The sequence below is a fragment of the Corythoichthys intestinalis genome, chromosome 12 (assembly GCF_030265065.1).
Source record: "Corythoichthys intestinalis isolate RoL2023-P3 chromosome 12, ASM3026506v1, whole genome shotgun sequence".
Taxonomy (NCBI): domain Eukaryota; kingdom Metazoa; phylum Chordata; class Actinopteri; order Syngnathiformes; family Syngnathidae; genus Corythoichthys; species Corythoichthys intestinalis.
Genome location: NC_080406.1, coordinates 47478286 through 47502201, shown reverse-complemented (window position 1 = coordinate 47502201; position 23916 = coordinate 47478286). Strand labels below are relative to the sequence as shown.

The 23916-nt window shown below is 39.7% G+C and overlaps 1 protein-coding gene across 2 annotated transcripts in view; it reads left to right on the top strand.

Moving 5' to 3' along the window:
• The window catches only part of LOC130926786 (F-box-like/WD repeat-containing protein TBL1X), a 92852-nt gene that overhangs the window by 58289 nt on the left and 10647 nt on the right, over positions 1-23916 (top strand). For both annotated transcript variants that reach the window (XM_057852015.1, XM_057852016.1), the window contains 4 exons: positions 22604-22664; positions 22750-22871; positions 22955-23029; positions 23092-23219. In XM_057852015.1, the coding sequence (XP_057707998.1) occupies positions 22604-22664; positions 22750-22871; positions 22955-23029; positions 23092-23219 (386 nt within the window). The remainder of the gene's footprint in view (positions 1-22603; positions 22665-22749; positions 22872-22954; positions 23030-23091; positions 23220-23916) is intronic.

The window sequence follows — 23916 nt, the reverse complement described above, 5'->3', positions numbered from 1 at the left end:
GCACCTGAACACATGTCTTAAGGCTCCCCTGATGCAGGTTTGAGGTGAATAGATTTTTTTCCCTTGGAGGAGGAGCCTGTTTCGTAAAAAAGTCATTTCCTGTTCCCACTAGGGGGCGCTAGGCCTAATGAGTAATATTTCAATGCACTCGTGTTAAGGGTGGGATGCCGCATATACATGCCAGATATGAAAAAGATTGAACGTTGTTTCAAGGAGCTATTAGTCCTTTACTGAATTTGTCATTTTGCCGAAAAAATGGCCGACTTTGGCACCACGCCCAGGTCAGACCCATGAATGAAAACGCACCATTTTGAAAGGTTTAGATTTCATATGTCTCCTGAATTGTCTAACCAATTTTGAAGATGATCCAACTGATTCCCTCTGTGACAAGGTCTCAAATGTGCACCCTGTTAATTGATAAAAATTTCACATTCGATCCAAAATACCCGATTTCCTGTTGGGTTTGGAATATGGGTGCAAGAGACTTTTTGGAGCAGTTTTGCACAAGGTATCGACTCCCCAAATTTCATTGCTCTACGTTAAAAAAACCTAATAGGAAACGCCTTTTTGAAAAATTCAAGGGGGCGCCACTGAGTCATTTTGTTACATTTTTTTGTAACGTTGCAAGATTATCGAAATCCACACAAAGCCGCATGTATGTGCAAAATTTGGTGAGTTTTTGTGCATGTCCAGGCCTCCAAATGTAAACTGTACTAGAAATGGACAGAAATTTCACATTCGATCCAAAATACCCGATTTTCTGTTGGATTTGGAATATGGGTGCAAGAGGCTTTTTTGAGCAGTTAGGCATAAGGTATCTACTCCCCAAATTTCATTGCTCTACGTTGAAAAAACCCAATAGGGAAGGCCTTTTTTAAAACTCCTTTCTGTCGCCACTAGTTGGCACTGTAGAGTTGATAAAAATGACCCCTACAGGACCCTTCAGGGTATGACTCTCAACAAGCATGGGAAGTTTGGCGCAGATATGTTGTATATCTGCTGAGTTATGACTGTTCAAAGTATTTTGCGAGACAAATTGTTGACGATCATTTTCACTTTCATGTTTGGACCCCTCCGCTTCAACGAAACCTCAATATTTTTCATCAGGCACCTGAACACAGGTCTTAAGACTCCCCTGATGCAGGTTTGAGGTCAACAGATTTTTTTCCCTTGGAGGAGGAACCTGTCTCGTAAAAAAAGGCATTTCCTGTTCTCACTAGGGGGCGCTAGGCCTAATGGGTAATATTTCAATGCAGTCGTGTTCAGGCTGGGATACCGCATATACATGGCAGATATGAAAAAGATTGAAAGTTGTGTCAAGGAATTATTAGCCATTTACTGAATTCGGTGTTTTGCCGAAAAAATGGCCAACTTTGGCACCACGCCCAGGTCAGACCCGTGAATGAAAACACACCATTTTAGAAACTTAAGATCTCATATGTCTCCTGAACAGTCTCACCAATTTTGAAGATGATCCAACGAACTCCCTCGGCGAAAAGGTCTCAAATGTGCACCCTGTAAATCGATAAAAATTTCATATTCGATCCAAAATAACCGATTTCCTGTTGGGTTTGGAATATGGGTGCCAATGCTTTTTTGAAGCGGTTTTAGACAAGGTATAGACTCCCCAAATTTTATTGCTCTACGCTGACAAACCCTAATGTTATAGGCCAATTTTAAAATTTCAAGGGGGCGCCACTGAGCCATTTTGTTACAATTTTTTGCAACGTTGTTAAATTATCGAAATTTACAATTTTCCGCACGTATGTGCAAATTTTGGTGACTTTTCGCGCATGTTCAGGCCTCCAAATTGGCCGTTTTCATTTGCCCTGAAAAAAAAAAAAAAAAAAAAAAAAAATAATAATCCTTTGCAAAACAATAGGGCCTTCGCACGCCTAGTGCTCGGGCCCTAACTAGGCCTGCAAGCAGGACTGAACGGGCCCTCGCAATCTAGCGCAACTCGGACGTCACGCAACTCGGACTGTGTGCAGGTCAGGGTGGTGGCAGATCCTCCTCTCTAATCATCTCATTAGAACCTAAGATGCTCGAAAGTAGCCTATATACATTCCCACACCCAAGAGATAAAAACCCCTATTGGAGAGAGTACTACAAAAAAGGAGCCACTACTGAGCTGTGCAGCCAAGCCCTTATTCAAAACCCAAAACTAATCTTCTAAGTGGGCCAATTCGACCAAGTGTGCCAAATATTGTGGCTCTATAAGCTGCCTGAGTCTCTGAAAAAAAATATTTCCTTTAAATGGCGAACAAAGGGTCGTCACGGCAACAGACAGAGACACGTGGACATGGGCCGTAAATAAGTATTTTAATAGGTCTTGAAACTACAATGACCAACCTGAAAAGAACTGAACATGTATTGGAAAAACGAGTGACTTTCTATTGCCACTAGTTGGCGCTGTAGGTTTGATGCAAATGACCCCTACAAGGCCCTTCAGGGTATGACTCTCAACAAGCACGGGAAGTTTGGCGCAGATATGTTGTATATCTGCCGAGTTATGACTGTTCAAAGTTTTTGGAGAGAAAAATTGTTGACAGTCATTTTCACTTTCCTGTTTGGACCCCTCCGCTTCAACGAAACTTCAATATTTTTCATCAGGCACCTGAAGACAGGTCTTAAGGCTTCCCTTATGCAGCTTTGAGGTAGATTGATTTTTTCCCTTTAGAGGAGGAGTGTGTCCCGTAAAAAAAGGACATTTCCTGTTCCCACTAGGAGGCGCCAAGCACAAATGGTAAATTTTCAATCCAGTCCTGCTCAGGCTGGTATACCTCACACACATGCCAGATTTAAAATAGATTGAACGTTGTATGAGGGAGTTATCAGTCATTTTCCGAATTCGGTGTTTTGGCAAAAAAATGGCCGACTTTGGCACCCCGCCCAGGTCAGGCCCGTGAATGAAAACACACCATTTTGATAACTTAAGATTTCATATGCCTCATGAACAGTCTCGCCAATTTTGAGAATGATCAAACTAATTCCCTAGGTGCCAAGGTGTAAAATGTGCACACTGTAAATCGATAAAAATTTCACATTCAATCCAAAATACCCGATTTCCTGTTGGGTTTGGAATATGCATGCAAGAGACTTTTTGGAGCAGTTTTGTACAAGGTATCGACTCTCCGAATTTCATCCCTCTACGTTGAAAAAACCTAAATGGAGAGGCCTTTTTGAAAATTTCAAGGGGGCGCCACTGAGCCATTTTGTTACATGTTTTCGTAACGTTGCAAGATTATTGAACGTTATGCAAAGCCACATGTATGTCCAAATTTTTGTGAGTTTTCGTGCATGTTCAAGCCTCCAAATGTAAACCCCTACTGTGAACCGATAAAAATTTCACATTCGATCCAAAATACCCGATTTCCTGTTGGATTTGGAATACGGGTGCAAGAGACTTTTTGGAGCAGTTTTGCACAAGGTATCGACTCCCCAAATTTCATCACTCTCTGTTGAAAAAACCTAATAGGAAACGCCTTTTTGAAAAATTCAAGGGGGCGCCACTGAGGCATTTTGCTACATTTTTTCGTAACATTGCAAGATTATCGAACGTTATCTAAAGCCGCATGTATGTGCAAATTTTTACGAGTTTTTGTGCATATTCAAGCCTCCAAATGTAAACTCCAACTGTGAACCCATGAAAATTTCACATTCGATCCAAAATACCCGATTTCCTGTTGGATTTGGAATATGGGTGCAAGAGACTTTTTGGAGCAGTTTTGCATAAGGTATCTACTCCTCAAATTTCCTTGCTCTATGTTGAAAAAACCCAATAGGAAAGGCCTTTTTTAAAACTTCTTTCTGTTGCCACTAGTTGGCACTGTAGAGTTGATGCAAATGACCCCTACAAGAACCTTCAGGGTATGACTCTCAACAAACACGGGAAGTTTGGCGCAGATATGTTGTATATCTGCCGAGTTATGACTGTTCAAAGTTTTTTGCGTGACAAATTGTTGAAGTTCATTTTCACTTTCCTGTTTGGACCCCTCCGCCTCAACGAAACCTCAATATTTTTCATCAGGCATCTGAACACAGGTCTTAAGGCTCCCCTGATGCAGGTTTGAGGTCAACAGATTTTTTTCCCTTGGAGGAGGAACCTGTCTCGTAAAAAAAGGCATTTCCTGTTCTCACTAGGGGGCGCTAGACCTAATGGGTAATATTTCAATGCACTCGTGTTAAGGGTGGGATACCGCATATACATGGCAGATATGAAAAAGATTGAAAGTTGTGTCAAGGAATTATTAGCCATTTACTGAATTCGGTGTTTTGCCGAAAAAATGGCCGACTTTGGCACCACGCCCAGGTCAGACCCGTGAATGAAAACACACCATTTTAGAAACTTAAGATCTCATATGTCTCCTGAACAGTCTCACCAATTTTGAAGATGATCCAACTAACTCCCTCGGCGAAAAGGTCTCAAATGTGCACCCTGTAAATCGATAAAAATTTCATATTTGATCCAAAATAACCGATTTCCTGTTGGGTTTGGAATATGCGTGTAAATGCTTTTTTGGAGCGGTTTTGGACAAGGTATAGACCCCCCAAATTTCATTGCTCTACGCTGACAGACCCTAATGTTATAGGCCAATTTTAAAATTTCAAGGGGGCGCCACTGAGCCATTTTGTTATATTTTTTTGCAACGTTGCAAAATTATCGAAATTTACAATTTTCCGGACGTATGTGCAAATTTTGGTGACTTTTCGTGCATGTTCAGGCCTCCAAATTGGCCGTTTTCATTTGCCCTGAAAAAAAAATAAAATAAAAAAAAAAAAAAATAACTAGGCCTGCAAGCAGGACTGAACGGGCCCTCGCAATCTAGCGCAACTCGGACGTCACGCAACTCGGACTGTGTGCAGGTCAGGGTGGTGGCAGATCCTCCTCTCTAATCATCTCATTAGAACCTAACAAGCTCGAAAGTCGCCTCTTTACATTCACACACCTAACAGATAAAAAAAAAAACTATTGGAGAGAGTACTACAAAAAAGGAGGTACTACTGAGCTGTGCAGCCAAGCCCTTATTCAAAACCAAAATTAATATTCTAACTGGGCCAATTCGACCAAGTGTGCCAAATATTGTGGCTCTATAAGCTGCCTGAGTCTCTGAAAAAAAGTATTTCCTTTAAATGGCGAATAGAGGGTCGTCACGGCAACAGACAGAGACACGTGGACATGGGCCGTAAATAAGTATTTTAATAGGTCTTGAAACTACAATGACCAACCTGAAAAGAACTGGACATGTATTGGAAAAACGAGTGACTTTCTATTGCCACTAGTTGGCGCTGTAGGGTTGATGCAAATGACCCCTACAAGGCCCTTCAGGGTATGACTCTCAACAAGCACGGGAAGTTTGGCGCAGATATGTTGTATATCTGCCGAGTTATGACTGTTCAAAGTTTTTGGAGAGAAAAATTGTTGACAGTCATTTTCACTTTCCTGTTTGGACCCCTCCGCTTCAACGAAACTTCAATATTTTTCATCAGGCACCTGAAGACAGGTCTTAAGGCTTCCCTTATGCAGCTTTGAGGTAGATTGATTTTTTCCCTTTAGAGGAGGAGTGTGTCCCGTAAAAAAAAGGGCATTTCCTGTTCCCACTAGGAGGCGCCAATCACAAATGGTAAATTTTCAATCCAGTCCTGCTCAGGCTGGTATACCTCACACACATGCCAGATTTAAAATAGATTGAACGTTGTATGAGGGAGTTATCAGTCATTTTCCGAATTCGGTGTTTTGGCGAAAAAATGGCCGACTTTGGCACCCCGCCCAGGTCAGGCCCGTGAATGAAAACACACCATTTTGATAACTTAAGATTTCATATGCCTCATTAACAGTCTCGCCAATTTTGAGAATGATCAAACTAATTCCCTAGGTGCCAAGGTGTAAAATGTGCACACTGTAAATCGATAAAAATTTCACATTCAATCCAAAATACCCGATTTCCTGTTGGGTTTGGAATACGCATGCAAGAGACTTTTCGGAGCAGTTTTGTACAAGGTATCGACTCTCCGAATTTCATCCCTCTACGTCTACGTTGAAAAAACCTAAATGGAGAGGCCTTTTTGAAAATTTCAAGGGGGCGCCACTGAGGCATTTGGTTACATTTTTTCGCAACATTGCAAGATTATTGAACGTTATCCAAAGCCGCATGTATGTGCAAATTTTTACGAGTTTTTGTGCATATTTAAGCCTCCAAATGTAAACTCCTACTGTGAACCGATAAAAATTTCACATTCGATCCAAAATACCCGATTTCCTGTTGGATTTGGAATACGGGTGCAAGAGACTTTTTGGAGCAGTTTTGCACAAGGTATCGACTCCCCAAATTTCATCACTCTATGTTGAAAAAACCCAATAGGAAAGGCCTTTTTTAAAACTTCTTTCTGTCGCCACTAGTTGGCACTGTAGAGTTGATGCAAATGACCCCTACAAGAACCTTCAGGGTATGACTCTCAACAAACACGGGAAGTTTGGCGCAGATATGTTGTATATCTGCCGAGTTATGACTGTTCAAAGTTTTTTGCGTGACAAATTGTTGACGTTCATTTTCACTTTCCTGTTTGGACCCCTCCGCCTCAACGAAACCTCAATATTTTTCATCAGGCACCTGAACACAGGTCTTAAGGCTCCCCTGATGCAGGTTTGAGGTCAACAGATTTTTTTCCCTTGGAGGAGGAACCTGTCTCGTAAAAAAAGGCATTTCCTGTTCTCACTAGGGGGCGCTAGACCTAATGGGTAATATTTCAATGCACTCGTGTTAAGGGTGGGATACCACACATACATGCCAAATATGAAAAAGATTGAACGTTGTGTCAAGGAACTATTAGTCATTTACTGAATTTGTCATTTTGCCGAAAAAATGGTCGACTTTGGCACCACGCCCAGGTCAGACCCGTGAATGAAAACGCACCATTTTCAAAACTTAAGATTTCATATGTCTCCTGAACAGTCTCACCAATTTTGAAGATGATCCAACTAACTCCCTCGGCGAAAAGGTCTCAAATGTGCACCCTGTGAATCGATAAAAATTTCATATTTGATCCAAAATAACCGATTTCCTGTTGGGTTTGGAATATGCGTGTAAATGCTTTTTTGGAGCGGTTTTGGACAAGGTATAGACCCCCCAAATTTCATTGCTCTACGCTGACATACCCTAATGTTATAGGCCAATTTTAAAATTTCAAGGGGGCGCCACTGAGCCATTTTGTTATATTTTTTTGCAACGTTGCAAAATTATCGAAATTTACAATTTTCCGGACGTATGTGCAAATTTTGGTGACTTTTCGTGCATGTTCAGGCCTCCAAATTGGCCGTTTTCATTTGCCCTGAAAAATAAAAAAAAAAAAAAATAAAATAATCCTTTGCAAAACAATAGGGCCTTCGCACGCTTAGTGCTCGGGCCCTAATAATAATAATAACTAGGCCTGCAAGCAGGACTGAACGGGCCCTCGCAATCTAGCGCAACTCGGACGTCACGCAACTCGGACTGTGTGCAGGTCAGGGTGGTGGCAGATCCTCCTCTCTAATCATCTCATTAGAACCTAACATGCTCGAAAGTCGCCTATTTACATTCCCACACCCAAGAGATAAAAACCCCTATTGGAGAGAGTACTACAAAAAAGGAGCCACTACTGAGCTGTGCAGCCAAGCCCTTATTCAAAACCAAAATTAATCTTCTAACTGGGCCAATTCGACCAAGTGTGCCAACTATTGTGGCTCTATAAGCTCCCTGAGTCTCTGAAAAAAAATATTTCCTTTAAATGGCGAACAAAGGGTCGTCACGGCAACAGACAGAGACACGTGGACATGGGCCGTAAAAAAGTATTTTAATAGGTCTTGAAACTACAATGACCAACATGAAAAGAACTGGACATGTTTTGGAAAAACGAGTGACTTTCTATTGCCACTAGTTGGCGCTGTAGGGTTGATGCAAATGACCCCTACAAGGCCCTTCAGGGTATGACTCTCAACAAGCACGGGAAGTTTGGCGCAGATATCTTGTATATCTGCCGAGTTATGACTGTTCAAAGTTTTTGGAGAGAAAAATTGTTGACAGTCATTTTCACTTTCCTGTTTGGACCCCTCCGCTTCAACGAAACTTCAATATTTTTCATCAGGCACCTGAAGACAGGTCTTAAGGTTTCCCTTATACAGGTTTGAGGTAGATTGATTTTTTCCCTTTAGAGGAGGAGTGTGTCCCGTAAAAAAGGGCATTTCCTGTTCCCACTAGGAGGCGCCAGGCACAAATGGTAAATTTTCAATCCAGTCCTGCTCAGGCTGGTATACCTCACACACATGCCAGATTTAAAATAGATTGAACGTTGTATGAGGGAGTTATCAGTCATTTTCCGAATTCGGTGTTTTGGCGAAAAAATGGAAGAATTTGGCGCCCCGCCCAGGTCAGGCCCGTGAATGAAAACACACCATTTTTATAACTTAAGATTTCATATGCCTCATGAACAGTCTCACCAATTTTGAGAATGATCAAACTAATTCCCTAGGTGCCAAGGTGTAAAATGTGCACACTGTAAATCGATAAAAAGTTCACATTCAATCCAAAATACCCGATTTCCTGTAGGATTTGGAATGTGTGTGCAAGAGACTTTTTGGAGCAGTTTTGCACAAAGTTTTGACTCTCCAAATTTCATCACTCTATGTTAGAAAAACCTAAATGGAGAGGCCTTTTTGAAAATTTCAAGGGGGCGCCACTGAGCCATTTTGTTAAATTGTTTCGTAACGTTGCAAGATTATCGAACGTTATCCAAAGCCGCATGTATGTGCAAATTTTGGTGAGTTTTTATGCATATTCAAGCCTCCAAATGTAAACTCTTACTGTGAACCCATGAAAATTTCACATTCGATCCAAAATACCCGATTTCCTGTTGGATTTGGAATATGGGTGCAAGAGACTTTTTGGAGCAGTTTTGCATAAGGTATCTACTCCCCAAATTTCCTTGCTCTATGTTGAAAAAACCCAATAGGAAAGGCCTTTTTTAAAACTTCTTTCTGTCGCCACTAGTTGGCACTGTAGAGTTGATGCAAATGACCCCTACAAGAACCTTCAGGGTATGACTCTCAACAAACACGGAAAGTTTGGCGCAGATATGTTGCATATCTGCCGAGTTATGACTGTTCAAAATTTTTGGCGAGACAAATTGTTGACGGTCATTTTCACTTCCAGTTTGGACCTCTCCGCTTCAACGAAACCTCAATATTTTTCATCAGGGACCTGAACACATGTCTTGAGGCTCCCCTGAAACAGGTTTGAGGTCAATAGATTTTTTTCCCTTGGAGGAGCAGCCTGTCTCGTAAAGAAGGCCATTTCCTGTTCCCACTAGGGGGCGCCAGGCCTAATGGGTAATATTTCAATGCAGTCGTGTTCAGGCTGGGATATCTCATATACATGCTAGAAATGAAAAAGATTGAACGTTGTATCACGGAGTTTTTAATCATTTTCTGAATTTGGTATTTTGCCCAAAAATGGCCGACTTTGGGACCACGCCCAGGTCAGACCCTTGAGTGAAAACTCACCATTTTGAAAACTTAAGATCTCATATGTCTCCTGAATAGTCTGACCAATTTTGAAGACGATCCAACTATTTTCTTCAGCGACAAGGTCTCAAATGTAAATCGATAAAATTTCACATTTGATCCAAAATTTCCGGCTTCCTGTTGGGTTTGGAATATGGGTGCAAGAGACTTTTTGGAGCAGTTTTGCACAATGTATCGACTCGCCAAATTTCATCGTTCTACGTTGAAAAAACCAAATAGGAAAGGCCTTTTTGAAAATTTCAAGGGGGCGCCACTGAGCCATTTTGTTAAATTTTTTTGTAGATTATCAAAATTTACGCAAAGTTGCATGTATGTGCAAATTTTGGTGAGTTTTCGTGCATGTTCAGGCCTCCAAATGTAAACTCCAACTGTGAACCGATAAAAATTTCACATTTGATCCAAAATATCCGATTTCCTGTTGGATTTGGAATATGGGTGCAAGAGGCTTTTTTGAACAGTTAGGCATAAGGTATCTACTCCCCAAATTTCATTGCTCTACGTTGAAAACCTGAGAGGAGAGGCCTTTTTGAAAATTTTAAGGGTCAAGGGGGCGCCACTGAGCCATTTTTTGACATTTTTTCAAAACGACACAAGATTATCGAAATTTACGCAAAGCCGCACGTATGTGCAAATTTTGGTGACTTTTCGTGCATGTTCAGGCCTCCAAATTGGCCATTTTCATTTGCCCTGAAAAAAGAATAATAATAATAATAATAATAACTAGGCCTGCAAGCAGGACTGAACGGGCCCTCGCAATCTAGCGCAACTCGGACGTCACGCAACTCGGACTGTGTGCAGGTCAGGGTGGTGGCAGATCCTCCTCTCTAATCATCTCATTAGAACCTAACATGCTCGAAAATCGCCTATTTACATTCCCACACCCAAGAGATAAAAACTCCTATTGGAGAGAGTACTACAAAAAAGGAGCCACTACTGAGCTGTGCAGCCAAGCCCTTATTCAAAACCAAAATTAATCTTCTAACTGGGCCAATTCGACCAAGTGTGCCAAATATTGTGGCTCTATAAGCTGCCTGAGTCTCTGAAAAAAAAGATTTCCTTTAAATGGCGAACAAAGGGTCGTCACGGCAACAGACAAAGACACGTGGACATTGGCCGTAAATAAGTATTTTAATAGGTCTTGAAACTACAATGACCAACCTGAAAAGAACTGGACATGTTTTGGAAAAACGAGTGACTTTCTATCGCCACTAGTTGGCGCTGTAGGGTTGATGCAAATGACCCCTACAAGGCCCTTCAGGGTATGACTCTCAACAAGCACGGGAAGTTTGGCGCAGATATCTTGTATATCTGCCGAGTTATGACTGTTCAAAGTTTTTGGAGAGAAAAATTGTTAACAGTCATTTTCACTTTCCTGTTTGGACCCTTCCGCTTCAACGAAACTTCAATATTTTTCATCAGGCAGCTGAAGACAGGTCTTAAGGCTTCCCTTATGCAGGTTTGAGGTAGATTGATTTTTTCTTTTAGAGGAGGAGTGTGTCCCGTAAAAAAGGGCATTTCCTGTTCCCACTAGGAGGCGCCAGGCACAAATGGTAAATGTTCAATCCAGTCCTGCTCAGGCTGGTATACCTCACACACATGCCAGATTTAAAATAGATTGAACGTTGTATGAGGGAGTTATCAGTCATTTTCCGAATTTGGTGTTTTGGCGAAAAAATGGCCGACTTTGGCACCCCGCCCAGGTCAGGCCCGTGAATGAAAACACACCATTTTGATAACTTAAGATTTCATATGCCTCATGAACAGTCTCGCCAATTTTGAGAATGATCAAACTAATTCCCTAGGTGCCAAGGTGTAAAATGTGCACACTGTAAATCGATAAAAATTTCACATTCAATCCAAAATACCCGATTTCCTGTTGGGTTTGGAATATGCATGCAAGAGACTTTTTGGAGCAGTTTTGTACAAGGTATCGACTCTCCGAATTTCATCCCTCTACGTTGAAAAAACCTAAAAGGAGAGGCCTTTTTGAAAATTTCAAGGGGGCGCCACTGAGCCATTTTGTTACATGTGTTCGTAACGTTGCAAGATTATTGAACGTTATGCAAAGCCGCATGTATGTGCAAATTTTGGTGAGTTTTTATGCATATTCAAGCCTCAAAATGTAAACTCTTACTGTGAACCCATGAAAATTTCACATTCGATCCAAAATACCCGATTTCCTGTTGGATTTGGAATATGGGTGCAAGAGACTTTTTGGAGCAGTTTTGCATAAGGTATCTACTCCCCAAATTTCCTCGCTCTATGTTGAAAAAACCCAGTAGGAAAGGCCTTTTTCAAAACTTCTTTCTGTCGCCACTAGTTGGCACTGTAGAGTTGATGCAAATGACCCCTACAAGAACCTTCAGGGTATGACTCTCAACAAACACGGAAAGTTTGGCGCAGATATGTTGCATATCTGCCGAGTTATGACTGTTCAAAGTTTTTGGCGAGACAAATTGTTGACGGTCATTTTCACTTCCAGTTTGGACCTCTCCGCTTCAACGAAACCTCAATATTTTTCATCAGGCACCTGAACACATGTCTTGAGGCTCCCCTGAAACAGGTTTGAGGTCAATAGATTTTTTTCCCTTGGAGGAGGAGCCTGTCTCGTAAAGAAGGCCATTTCCTGTTTCCACTAGGGGCGCTAGGCCTAATGGGTAATATTTCAATGCAGTCATGTTCAGGCTGGGATATCTCATAAACATGGTAAAAATGAAAAAGATTGAACGTTGGATCACGGAGTTTTTAATCATTTTCTGAATTTGGTGTTTTGCCCAAAAATGGCCAACTTTGGGACTACGCCCAGGCCAGACCCTTGGATGAAAACTCACCATTTTGAAAACTTAAGATCTCATATGTCTCCTGTATAGTCTGACCAATTTTGAAGACGATCCAACTATTTTCTTCAGCGACAAGGTCTCAAATGTAAATCGATAAAATTTCACATTTGATCCAAAATTTCCGACTTCCTGTTGGATTTGGAATATAGGTGCAAGAGACTTTTTGGAGCAGTTTTACGCAATGTATCGACTCACCAAATTTCATCGTTCTACGTTGAAAAAACCTAATAGGAAAGGCCTTTTTGAAAATTTCAAGGGGGCGCCACTGAGCGATTTTGTTACATTTTTTTGTAGATTATCAAAATTTACGCAAAGTTGCATGTATGTGCAAATTTTGGTGAGTTTTCGTGCATGTTCAGGCCTCCAAACGTAAACTCCAACTGTGAACCGAAAAAATTTCACATTTGATCCAAAATATCCGATTTCCTGTCGGATTTGGAATATGGGTGCAAGAGGCTTTTTTGAACAGTTAGGCATAAGGTATCTACTCCCCAAATTTCATCGCTCTACGTTGAAAACCTGAGAGGAGAGGCCTTTTTGAAAATTTTAAGGGTCAAGGGGGCGCCACTGAGCCATTTTTTGAAATTTTTTCAAAACGACGCAAGATTATCAAATTTTACGCGAATCTGCACGTATGTGCAAATTTTGGTGACTTTTCGTGCATGTTCAGGCCTCCAAATTGGCCATTTTCATTTGCCCTGAAAAAAGAAGAATAATAATAATAACTAGGCCTGCAAGCAGGACTGAACGGGCCCTCGCAATCTAGCGCAACTCGGACGTCACGCAACTCGGACTGTGTGCAGGTCAGGGTGTTGGCAGATGCTCCTCTCTAATCATCTCATTAGAACATAACATGCTCGAAAGTCGCCTATTTACATTCCCACACCCAAGAGATAAAAACCCCTATTGGAGAGAGTACTACAAAAAAGGAGCCACTACTGAGCTGTGCAGCCAAGCCCTTATTCAAAACCAAAATTAATCTTCTAACTGGGCCAATTCGACGAAGTGTGCCAAATATTGTGGCTATATAAGCTGCCTGAGTCTTTGAAAAAAAATATTTCCTTTAAATGGCGAATAAAGGGTCGTCACGGCAACAGACAGAGACACGTGGACATGGGCTGTAAATAAGTATTACAATAGGTCTTCAAATTACAATGACCAACCTGAAAAGAACTGGACATGTATTGGAAAAACGAGTGACTTTCTATTGCCACTAGTTGGCGCTGTAGGGTTGATGCAAATGATCTCTACAAGGCCCTTCAGGGTATGACTCTCAACAAGCACGGGAAGTTTGGCGCAGATATGTTGTATATCTGCCGAGTTATGACTGTTCAAAGTTTTTGGAGAGAAAAATTGTTGACAGTCATTTTCACTTTCCTGTTTGGACCCCTCCGCTTCAACGAAACTTCAATATTTTTCATCAGGCACCTGAAGACAGGTCTTAAGCCTTCCCTTATGCAGGTTTGAGGTCGATTAATTTTTTCCCTTGGAGGAGGAGTGTGTCACCGTAAAAAAGGGCATTTCCTGTTCCCACTAGGAGGCGCCAGGCACAAATGGTAAATTTTCAATCCAGTCGTGCTCAGGCTGGTATACCTCACACACATGGCAGATTTAAAATAGATTGAACGTTGTATGAGGGAGTTATCAGTCATTTTCCGAATTCGGTGTTTTGGCGAAAAAATGGCCGACTTTGGCACCCCGCCCAGGTCAGGCCCGTGAATGAAAACACACCATTTTGATAACTTAAGATTTCATATGCCTCATGAACAGTCTCGCCAATTTTGAGAATGATCAAACTAATTCCCTAGGTGCCAAGGTGTAAAATGTGCACACTGTAAATCGATAAAAAATTCACATTCAATCCAAAATACCCGATTTCCTGTTGGGTTTGGAATACGCATGCAAGAGACTTTTTGGAGCAGTTTTGTACAAGGTATTGACTCTCCGAATTTCATCCATCTACGTTGAAAAAACCTAAATGGAGAGGCCTTTTTGAAAATTTCAAGGGGGCGCCACTGAGCCATTTTGTTACATTTTTTCGTAACGTTGCAAGATTATTGAACGTTATGCAAAGCCGCATGTATGTCGAAATTTTTGTGAGTTTTCGTGCATGTTCAAGCCTCCAAATGTAAACTCCTACTGTTAACCGATAAAAATTTCACATTTGATCCAAAATACCCGATTTCCTGTTGGATTTGGAAAATGGGTGCAAGAGACTTTTTGGAGCAGTTTTGCACAAGGTATCAACTCCCCAAATTTCCTCACTCTATGTTGGAAAAACCCAATAGGAAAGGCCTTTTTTAAAACTTCTTTCTGTCGCCACTAGTTGGCACTGTAGAGTTGATGCAAATGACCCCTACACGAACCTTCAGGGTATGACTCTCAACAAACACGGGAAGTTTGGCGCAGATATGTTGTATATCTGCCGAGTTATGACTGTTCAAAGTTTTTGGCGAGACAAATTGTTGACGGTTATTTTCACTTCCAGTTTGTACCTCTCCGCTTCTACAAAACCTCAATATTTTTCATTAGGCACCTGAACACATGTCTTGAGGCTCCCCTGAAACAGGTTTGAGGTCAATAGATTTTTTTCCCTTGGAGGAGGAGCCTGTCTCGTAAAGAAGGCCATTTCCTGTTCCCACTAGGGGGCGCCAAGCCTAATGGGTAAAATTTAAATGCAGTCGTGTTCAGGCTGGGATATCTCATATACTTGCTAGAAATGAAAAAGATTGAACGTTGTATCACGGAGTTTTTAATCATTTTCTGAATTTGGTGTTTTGCCCAAAAATGGCCAACTTTGGGACTACGCCCAGGCCAGACCCTTGGATGAAAACTCACCATTTTGAAAACTTAAGATCTCATATGTCTCCTGTATAGTCTGACCAATTTTGAAGACGATCCAACTATTTTCTTCAGCGACAAGGTCTCAAATGTAAATCGATAAAATTTCGCATTTGATCCAAAATTTCCGACTTCCTGTTGGATTTGGAATATAGGTGCAAGAGACTTTTTGGAGCAGTTTTACGCAATGTATCGACTCACCAAATTTCATCATTCTACGTTGAAAAAACCTAATAGGAAAGGCCTTTTTGAAAATTTCAAGGGGGCGCCACTGAGCGATTTTGTTAATTTTTTTTGTAGATTATCAAAATTTACGCAAAGTTGCATGTATGTGCAAATTTTGGTGAGTTTTCGTGCATGTTCAGGCCTCCAAACGTAAACTCCAACTGTGAACCGAAAAAATTTCACATTTGATCCAAAATATCCGATTTCCTGTCGGATTTGGAATATGGGTGCAAGAGGCTTTTTTGAACAGTTAGGCATAAGGTATCTACTCCCCAAATTTCATCGCTCTACGTTGAAAACCTGAGAGGAGAGGCCTTTTTGAAAATTTTAAGGGTCAAGGGGGCGCCACTGAGCCATTTTTTGAAATTTTTTCAAAACGACGCAAGATTATCAAATTTTACGCGAATCTGCACGTATGTGCAAATTTTGGTGACTTTTCGTGCATGTTCAGGCCTCCAAATTGGCCATTTTCATTTGCCATGAAGAAAGAAGAATAATAATAATAATAATAATAATAATCCTTTGCATTACAATAGGGCCTTCGCACGCCTAGTGCTCGGGCCCTAATAATCCTTTGCATTACAATAGGGCCTTCGCACGCCTAGTGCTCGGGCCCTAATAATAATCCTTTGCAAAACAATAGGGCCTTCGCACGTCTAGTGCTCGGGCCCTAATAATAATCCTTTGCATTACAATAGGGCCTTCGCACGCCTAGTGCTCGGGCCCTAACAAGACTTGCAGGCATATGTCTTTTGTACGCTGCCAAAAACAAATGATAGCAATGAACGTTTCTAATGCTGGGTGCCTTTATCATTCCAGTTTAGCTTAGTTTCTTTCTTGTTTTTATATATTTTTTAAATCTTGTATACCTCTCAAGAAAAAAAATTGCGTGCTATAGTTACTTTGTTACATTACTTTCCTTGTGGAATAAACTTCTTTATTCTAGCTATATATTTTATTGCATAAACTGTAGAGCTGGGAATCTCTGGGCACCTAACGATTCGATTACGATTACGATTCAGAGGCTCCGATTCGATTATAAAACGATTATTGATGCACCCCCCTCCTTTTTTTTCTCTCTCTCTTTTTTTTTTTTTTTCCCCCCCAATGTTTTGTACATTAGTTCCAAAATTGTTCAAAAATACTCTCAGGCTAAACCACACTATTTCAGTATCGAGTTAACATATAGCAGTAAAAAAATAGACAAAAATAACATTAAATAAAAAACTCCAGTCCCCATTCTGTATCAGCAGCTTTAAACTACATTCAATTAATTTAATGTTGTGAATCAACCGTTAAATTTGTTAAAATTGCTTCCGTTATTCCATAATTTCCCTTTTGTCTACTTTCGACATGTGAAAGTTTTAAAACTATTTTAAAGATAGATTCAAGTCAATATTTTACCGATTTAGGAGTATTTTAGATAAAAAGTTAATTAGGTTTGCTTGGAAGGTTCGCTACTACAGCCTTGCAGGGAAGTGTACTGCTTTAAGATGGCGGCCGTTTATAACGTCCGCATCTAGCTTTTTGTAGATGTGCTGCTCACACTACCAAATCTATATTGCATCTAGTCCTATATAAATGATATCCACCGTAACATTATATGGATGTACTTGTAGCAGCTTTTCGGCAGCAGTCAGGTATGTTGTTGTGTTTTTTTATCTCGTTGCATGAGTTGAGCTAGAGCCGTGAGTTGAGCATTGGCATTACCAGAGGGGCCGGGTAATGGGAAGCATGATGTTTAGCTACACTCTCGCTCCGTTCCGTCTCGAAGACCGCGCGGCGCGCTGAGTGTTGTGTACTTCCGCTTTACTTCGCATATTTCAATAATCGGAATTTGGATGTTTGTGAATCGTTCTCGAATCTTCCACGGCCGAATCGCGAATAATCTAAGAATCGGAAATTTTGCACACCTCTCATAAACTGTAGTTTTTATCAACTGTTTGTACTGCTGTCTCAAATATAGACCATGAAAAGTTGTCTGCAAGACGCAGGCTAAAATTTGTGTTAAAATTGAATTCATATGTGAATAAAAAATTCAACAACTCTTTAGTTTCTATTTCCTTTGCAGACTCTTTAAACCTACGAGTTCAAAATATAAACCTAGCCTATTAAAAATCATGAAGATCAAGATTGGACGATATGAAACAGAATAGTGATCACTTTCAATATATATATGTATTAGGGCTGTCAAAATTATCGCGTTAACGCGCGGTAATTAATTTTTTAAATTAATCACGTTAAAATATTTGACGCAATCAATGCACATGTCCCGCTCAGACAGTATTCTGCCTTTTGGTAAGTTTTACAGCAAGGCTTTTTGTGCTGTCTAACAGCGAACTCTTGTGGTCGCTTTGCGACATGATTTATTGTTTTCTTGCCAGTTCAATATGGCTGCACGACGTCTCGGGCTGACGCCTACGTTGTAATGTTGTGCTTATATGATCCTTGGACAAGATTTGTCCGTAAGTATGGTTGTTGTAAAGAATGTACATATTATGTTAGTAAGCGAAATGTTATATTTTTTTGTATGAGACGCTTTTTGTTTATGTTTAGTGAACCTGTATAGCGTGCTAAGCTAATGTTGTTGCTAATGCAATGCGTGTGTACTTTTTATTGTAGTTTTACGACGGTCTAAAGAGGACAATGGTTTGAGGCCATTTTATTAATAAATCAGATGAAAAATGAAGAAGTCTGATTATTAAGGCGTCGTTCACTAGCTGTCTAGCTTTGGAAAAAGTAGACGCTCTGGAGTGAGGACAGCATAGACAGATTTAAATGACAGTAGAGTGAAATGCCCACTACAGTCCTTATGTACCGTATGCTGAATGTATATATCCATCTTGTGTCTTATCTTTCCAATCCAACAATTTATTTTACAGAATATATATATATAATTTACAGAATAATATGGCATATTTTATAGATGGTTTGAATTGCGATTAATTACGATTAATTAATTTTTAAGCTGTAATTAACTCGATTAAAAATTTTAATCGTTTGACAGCCCTAATATATATATATATTAAAAAAATAATTAACGCCCGTTAACGCGATAATTTTGACAGCCCTAATATATATATATATATATATATATATATATATATATATATATATATATATATATATATATATATATATATATCGTTAACGCGATAATTTTGACAGCCCTAATATATATAATATATATAATATATATATATATATATTAGGGCTGTCAAAATTATCGCGTTAACGGGCGTTAGTTATTTTTTTAAAATTAATCACGTTAAAATATTTGACGCAATTAACGCACTAGGCCCGCTCAGACAGATTTAAATGTCAGTACAGTGAAAGGCCAACTTGTTAATTGTGTTTTATGGAGTTTTTCCGCCCTCTGCTGGCGCTTGGGTGTGACTTTCATATGTTATGTGGTGTAATGTCGCCCTCTGCTGGCGATTCAGTGCAGCTGATTATTTGGGTTTCGGCGCGCTTTTCTGACGTGATTATATGTCGACGCGAACTCACACTAATAGAAAGTGCTATTCAGACTAGCTAACGTCCGCATCCAGTATTCAGTGGCAGTTCTCATAGCCCCATCACACTGTTTGTGTCTAATACATGCATCGCTTGTGAGTTATATTCCTCCTTTGTTTATATTCATGAGCATTAGATAGTTATTGATGATGTGTATTTGAATTTGTTCACATATATGGTGAAATGCAGTTACATTGTTAGACGCTTGTGAGCTAATTGGCTAGTGCTACTGCTCAATGGGCACGTGTGTACATTTTATGTTATTTTGTGATTTATGCAAGTTATTGACAAATTGCCTTGATATTTTCAGTTTTACAAAAATACAAGACACGTGCTCCTGTCAAAAAGAGATGACTTCAGTAAAGCCCATGCAACTTTGCCACACCATCTGATTTCTTTTTGGAACTTATGTTCGCTATCTGTCAATTTGTGTACTCACACACATTGAGGACAGAATAGGGCTACTAGTTTATTTTTTGATTGAAAATTTTACAAATTTTATTAAAACGAAAACATTAAGAGGCGTTTTAATATAACATTTCTATAACTTGTACTAATATTCATCTTTTAAAAACTACAAGTCTTTCTATCCATGGATCACTTTAACAGAATGGTAATAATGTTAATGCCATCTTGTTGATTTATTGTTATAATAAACAAATACAGACCTTATGTACCGTATGTTGAATGTATATATCCATCTTTTATCTTTCCATTCCAACAATAATTTACAGAAAAATATGGCATATTTTATAGATGGTTTGAATTGCGATTAATTACGATTAATTAATTTTTAAGCTGTAACGATTAAAATTTTTAATCGGGTTAATTACAGCTTAAAAATTAATTAATCGTAATTAATCGCAATTAATCGCAATTCAAACCATCTATAAAATATGCCATATTTTTCTGTAAATTATTGTTGGAATGGAAAGATAAGACAAGATGGATATATACATTCAACATACGGTATATAAGGACTGTATTTGTTTATTATAACAATAAATCAACAAGATGGCATTAACATTATTAACATTCTGTTAAAGTGATCCATGGATAGAAAGACTTGTAGTTCTTAAAAGATGAATATTAGTACAAGTTATAGAATTGTTATATCAAAACGCCTCTTAATGTTTTCGTTTTAATAAAATTTGTAAAATTTTCAATCAAAAAATAAACTAGTAGCCCTATTCTGTCCTCAATGTGTGTGAGTACACAAATTGACAGATAGCGAACATAAGTTCCAAAAAGAAATCAGACGGTGTGGACGGAAGTTGCATGGGCTTTACTGAAGTCATCTCTTTTTGACAGGAGCATGTTTCTTGTATTTTTGTAAAACTGAAAATAACAAGGCAATGTGTCAATAATTTGCATAAATCACAAAATAACATAAAATGTACACACACGTGTCCATTTGAGCAGTAGCACTAGCCAATTAGCTCACAAGCATCTAACAATGTAACTGCATTTCACCATATATGTGAACAAATTCAAATACACATCATCAATAACTGTCTAATGCTCATGAATATAAACAAACGAGGAATATAACTCACAAGCGATGCATGTATTAGACACAAACAGTGTGATGGGGCTATGAGAACTGCCACTGAATACTGGATGCGGACGTTAGCTGGTCTGAATAGCACTGTCTATTAGTGTGAGTTCGCGTCGACATATAATCACGTCAGAAAAGCGCGCCGAAACCCAAATAATCAGCTGCACTGAATCGCCAGCAGAGGGCGACATTACGCCACATAACATATGCAAGTCACACCCAAGCGCCAGCAGAGGGCGGAAAAACTCCATAAAACACAATTAACAAGTTGGCCTTTCACTGTACTGACATTTAAAGTGCTTGTGACACGAAAAAGCATGTTTATTTCATAATACACGCGGTATTTTATGCTCCTGAATGATATGGACCGCTTGGATGTGTGTGGAAGCGATCGCTATATTTATTTAGTTTTTTGAATCCCGCGCCAGGAAAATGAGTGACTTCCGGCTTCGGTCTCGCATTGAGGAGGAGGGCGCTGTGACGTGTACGGTAGAAGACGTCCTCTTCACGCTACAGTGTACTGTTGTGTATGAGGACGAAGGATTCAGCTGATTTTGCAGATTAATACTTTTATTTTTTGCATCACGCCAGCCAAATGGCTGCAGAAAAATCATTCTGTATGCGGGAGAGGCGTATGCGCCTTTTTGGAGTTTCAAAAGGTTCCCATTCACCGTGGATATTTACTGTGGGACCATTGGACTTACAAGGAAATGAGTAAACATCTTGTTTTGTATTATGTCAAATACGAATACAGTGATTACAAAGTAAACGCTATAAAATTCCTTTAAATAAAGGACTACTTACGTTTGATCATTGATAGGCATGTAAAAAGCTATCCTCACGCTCATTAGCAGTTAGCTGTTAGCACGTTAGCTACACAACAATTCCAGCCACCCTCCTCCAGGGAACGAACTGTAAATTGCTCTCCGCCGGGCGGTTTGCCGATCCGCAAAGAAACTTGACAACCGGGTCGTCATGTCAAATAATCCAGGCTAGTTATGTGTGATTTTCCACTTCGAACACTTTGAAACATCCCTCGGTTCGGGTTAGCATGTCGGCTAGCTGTCACTCCTTCTGGTCTGTTTACATTCTCCGAAGCCGGGGAAGGGAAATGACATATGTCCGATTTAGGTGTCATAAAATATCGTTCGGCAGGTGTGACAGTAAAGGTAAAGTCGACTGTTTTGACCATTATGGAGTAATTTTGCCATGTCGTCTTGAATAAATGGATTTTTATTATTTTATATTCCATTTAGCACAAGTTATTTGTCATGACCATGCCATTTATTTAGCAATTGGGGAAAGTACTTGGGTAAAAAGAATATCCTGTAAAAATATTGAAGTAAAGAGACAGAAACAATGACATTTTGCCGCTCTCTTCGTCTCATTTTCCTCATTGTGAATAGTTCCCCCTCGACGGGCTGACTGGTCCTTCTCAAGCCATTTATATAGCTATTGGGGAAAAATACTTGGATAAAAAGAATATCCTGTAAAAATATTGGGAGTAGAGAGACTGAAACAATGACATTTTGCAGCTCTCTTCGTCTCGTTTTCCTCGTTCTGAACAATTCCCCCTCAATGGGCTGAATAGTAAAACCGATGAGCCTAGTCTACCGCTGACGCCATCCACCTGTTGGGGACGCTAAAGCCCTATAATTGTAGGCGTGGCTAACCGGCAGATTAAAAGACTAATTTCTCGTCATCTGCGCTTTGCTAAATTGTTGTATATGGTCGAATCGTCTCAAAATATGATTCTAATTCACATAATAATGCCATTTAAGACTTTTTCTGGTGTCGAATGCTCTTTAAATCTGTCTGAGCGGGCCTAGTGCGTTAATTGCGTCAAATATTTTAACGTGATTAATAAAAAAAATTAACTAACGCCCGTTAACGCGATAATTTTGACAGCCCTAATATATATATATATATATATATATATATATATATATATATATATATATATATATATATATATATATATATATATATATATATATATATATTTCTGTTTTTATTCATTTGAAATTACCACATTGACACATTGATTTATTATGCATTGCTTTCCAGACGACAATCATTTGGGACGCGCACACAGGAGAAGCCAAACAGCAGTTCCCCTTCCACTCAGGTAAACTGTGTTCAATCATGCATGCAGAACAGTACCAAAAGACACGAGGAGCCCTTTTTAATGAGCACATTGTTGACTTTGACAGCTCCGGCTCTGGATGTGGACTGGCAGAATAACACCACCTTTGCCTCGTGCAGCACCGACATGTGCATCCACGTGTGTCGCCTCGGCAGCGACCGGCCACTTAAGACGTTCCAGGGTCACACGGTGAGATTATTCGTGCCATAGAACTTTTCATAATATTCTTAAGGGAGCCATATAATGAACACAGTGGTGTTTTTTGGTGATAGAACGAAGTTAATGCCATTAAGTGGGATCCTTCGGGAATGCTGCTCGCCTCATGCTCGGATGACATGACTTTAAAGGTGAGAGAAGCCTCGGAATTTGAATACAAAGAAGGAACTTACTTATGTTTGTGGTGTTCCAGATCTGGAGTATGAAACAAGAATCATGCGTCCATGACCTCCAGGCTCATAGTAAAGAAATCTACACCATTAAATGGAGTCCGACTGGGCCGGGCACCAGCAACCCTAACTCCAACATCATGCTTGCGAGGTGAGAAAGAGCTCGTATGAAAAGCAGAACAAAATTAGTTGTAGTCTAATATAGGGGTGCACAATCACAATTTTCCGTCCAATCACTGATTTTTGAAAAAAACTGACCTGCCAATATCTATTTTTGCATATCCTGTTTTTTTTTTTCGTTGATAACAGCATGCACCTTTAATATTCCAATCTTGTTTTATTGTAAAACAGTGAATAGTACTCATCCGCGCATGCAGTAATGATCTAAATAAAAAAATATATATATATATAAATCACAAGGTTTAAAGCAGGGGTCGGCAACCCAAAATGTTGAAAGACCCATATTGAACTAAAAAAAACAAAAACCAATTATGTCTGGAGCCGCAAAAAACTTAAAAGCCTACTAACAAAATGACTAAGTTGGCTACAAATACATAATGAGCCTTCATGTTTACCGTATTTTCCGCACAATAAGGTGCACCCAGCCTTTAATTTTCTCAAAAGCCGAATGTGCAACTTATTTATGGATCAATATTGGTTAATCATGACATGACATTCCCTTTAGCACAGCTCTATTCAGCTAATGCGAAACGCAACCCCAACCACTAGTATTACGATTACTATTACTGCGCCTTACAATGCAGTGCACCATATATTATTTACGTACTGTATACAGTATAAAGTTTTAAAATGAGCCATTCATTTAAGATATGCCTTATACTCCGATG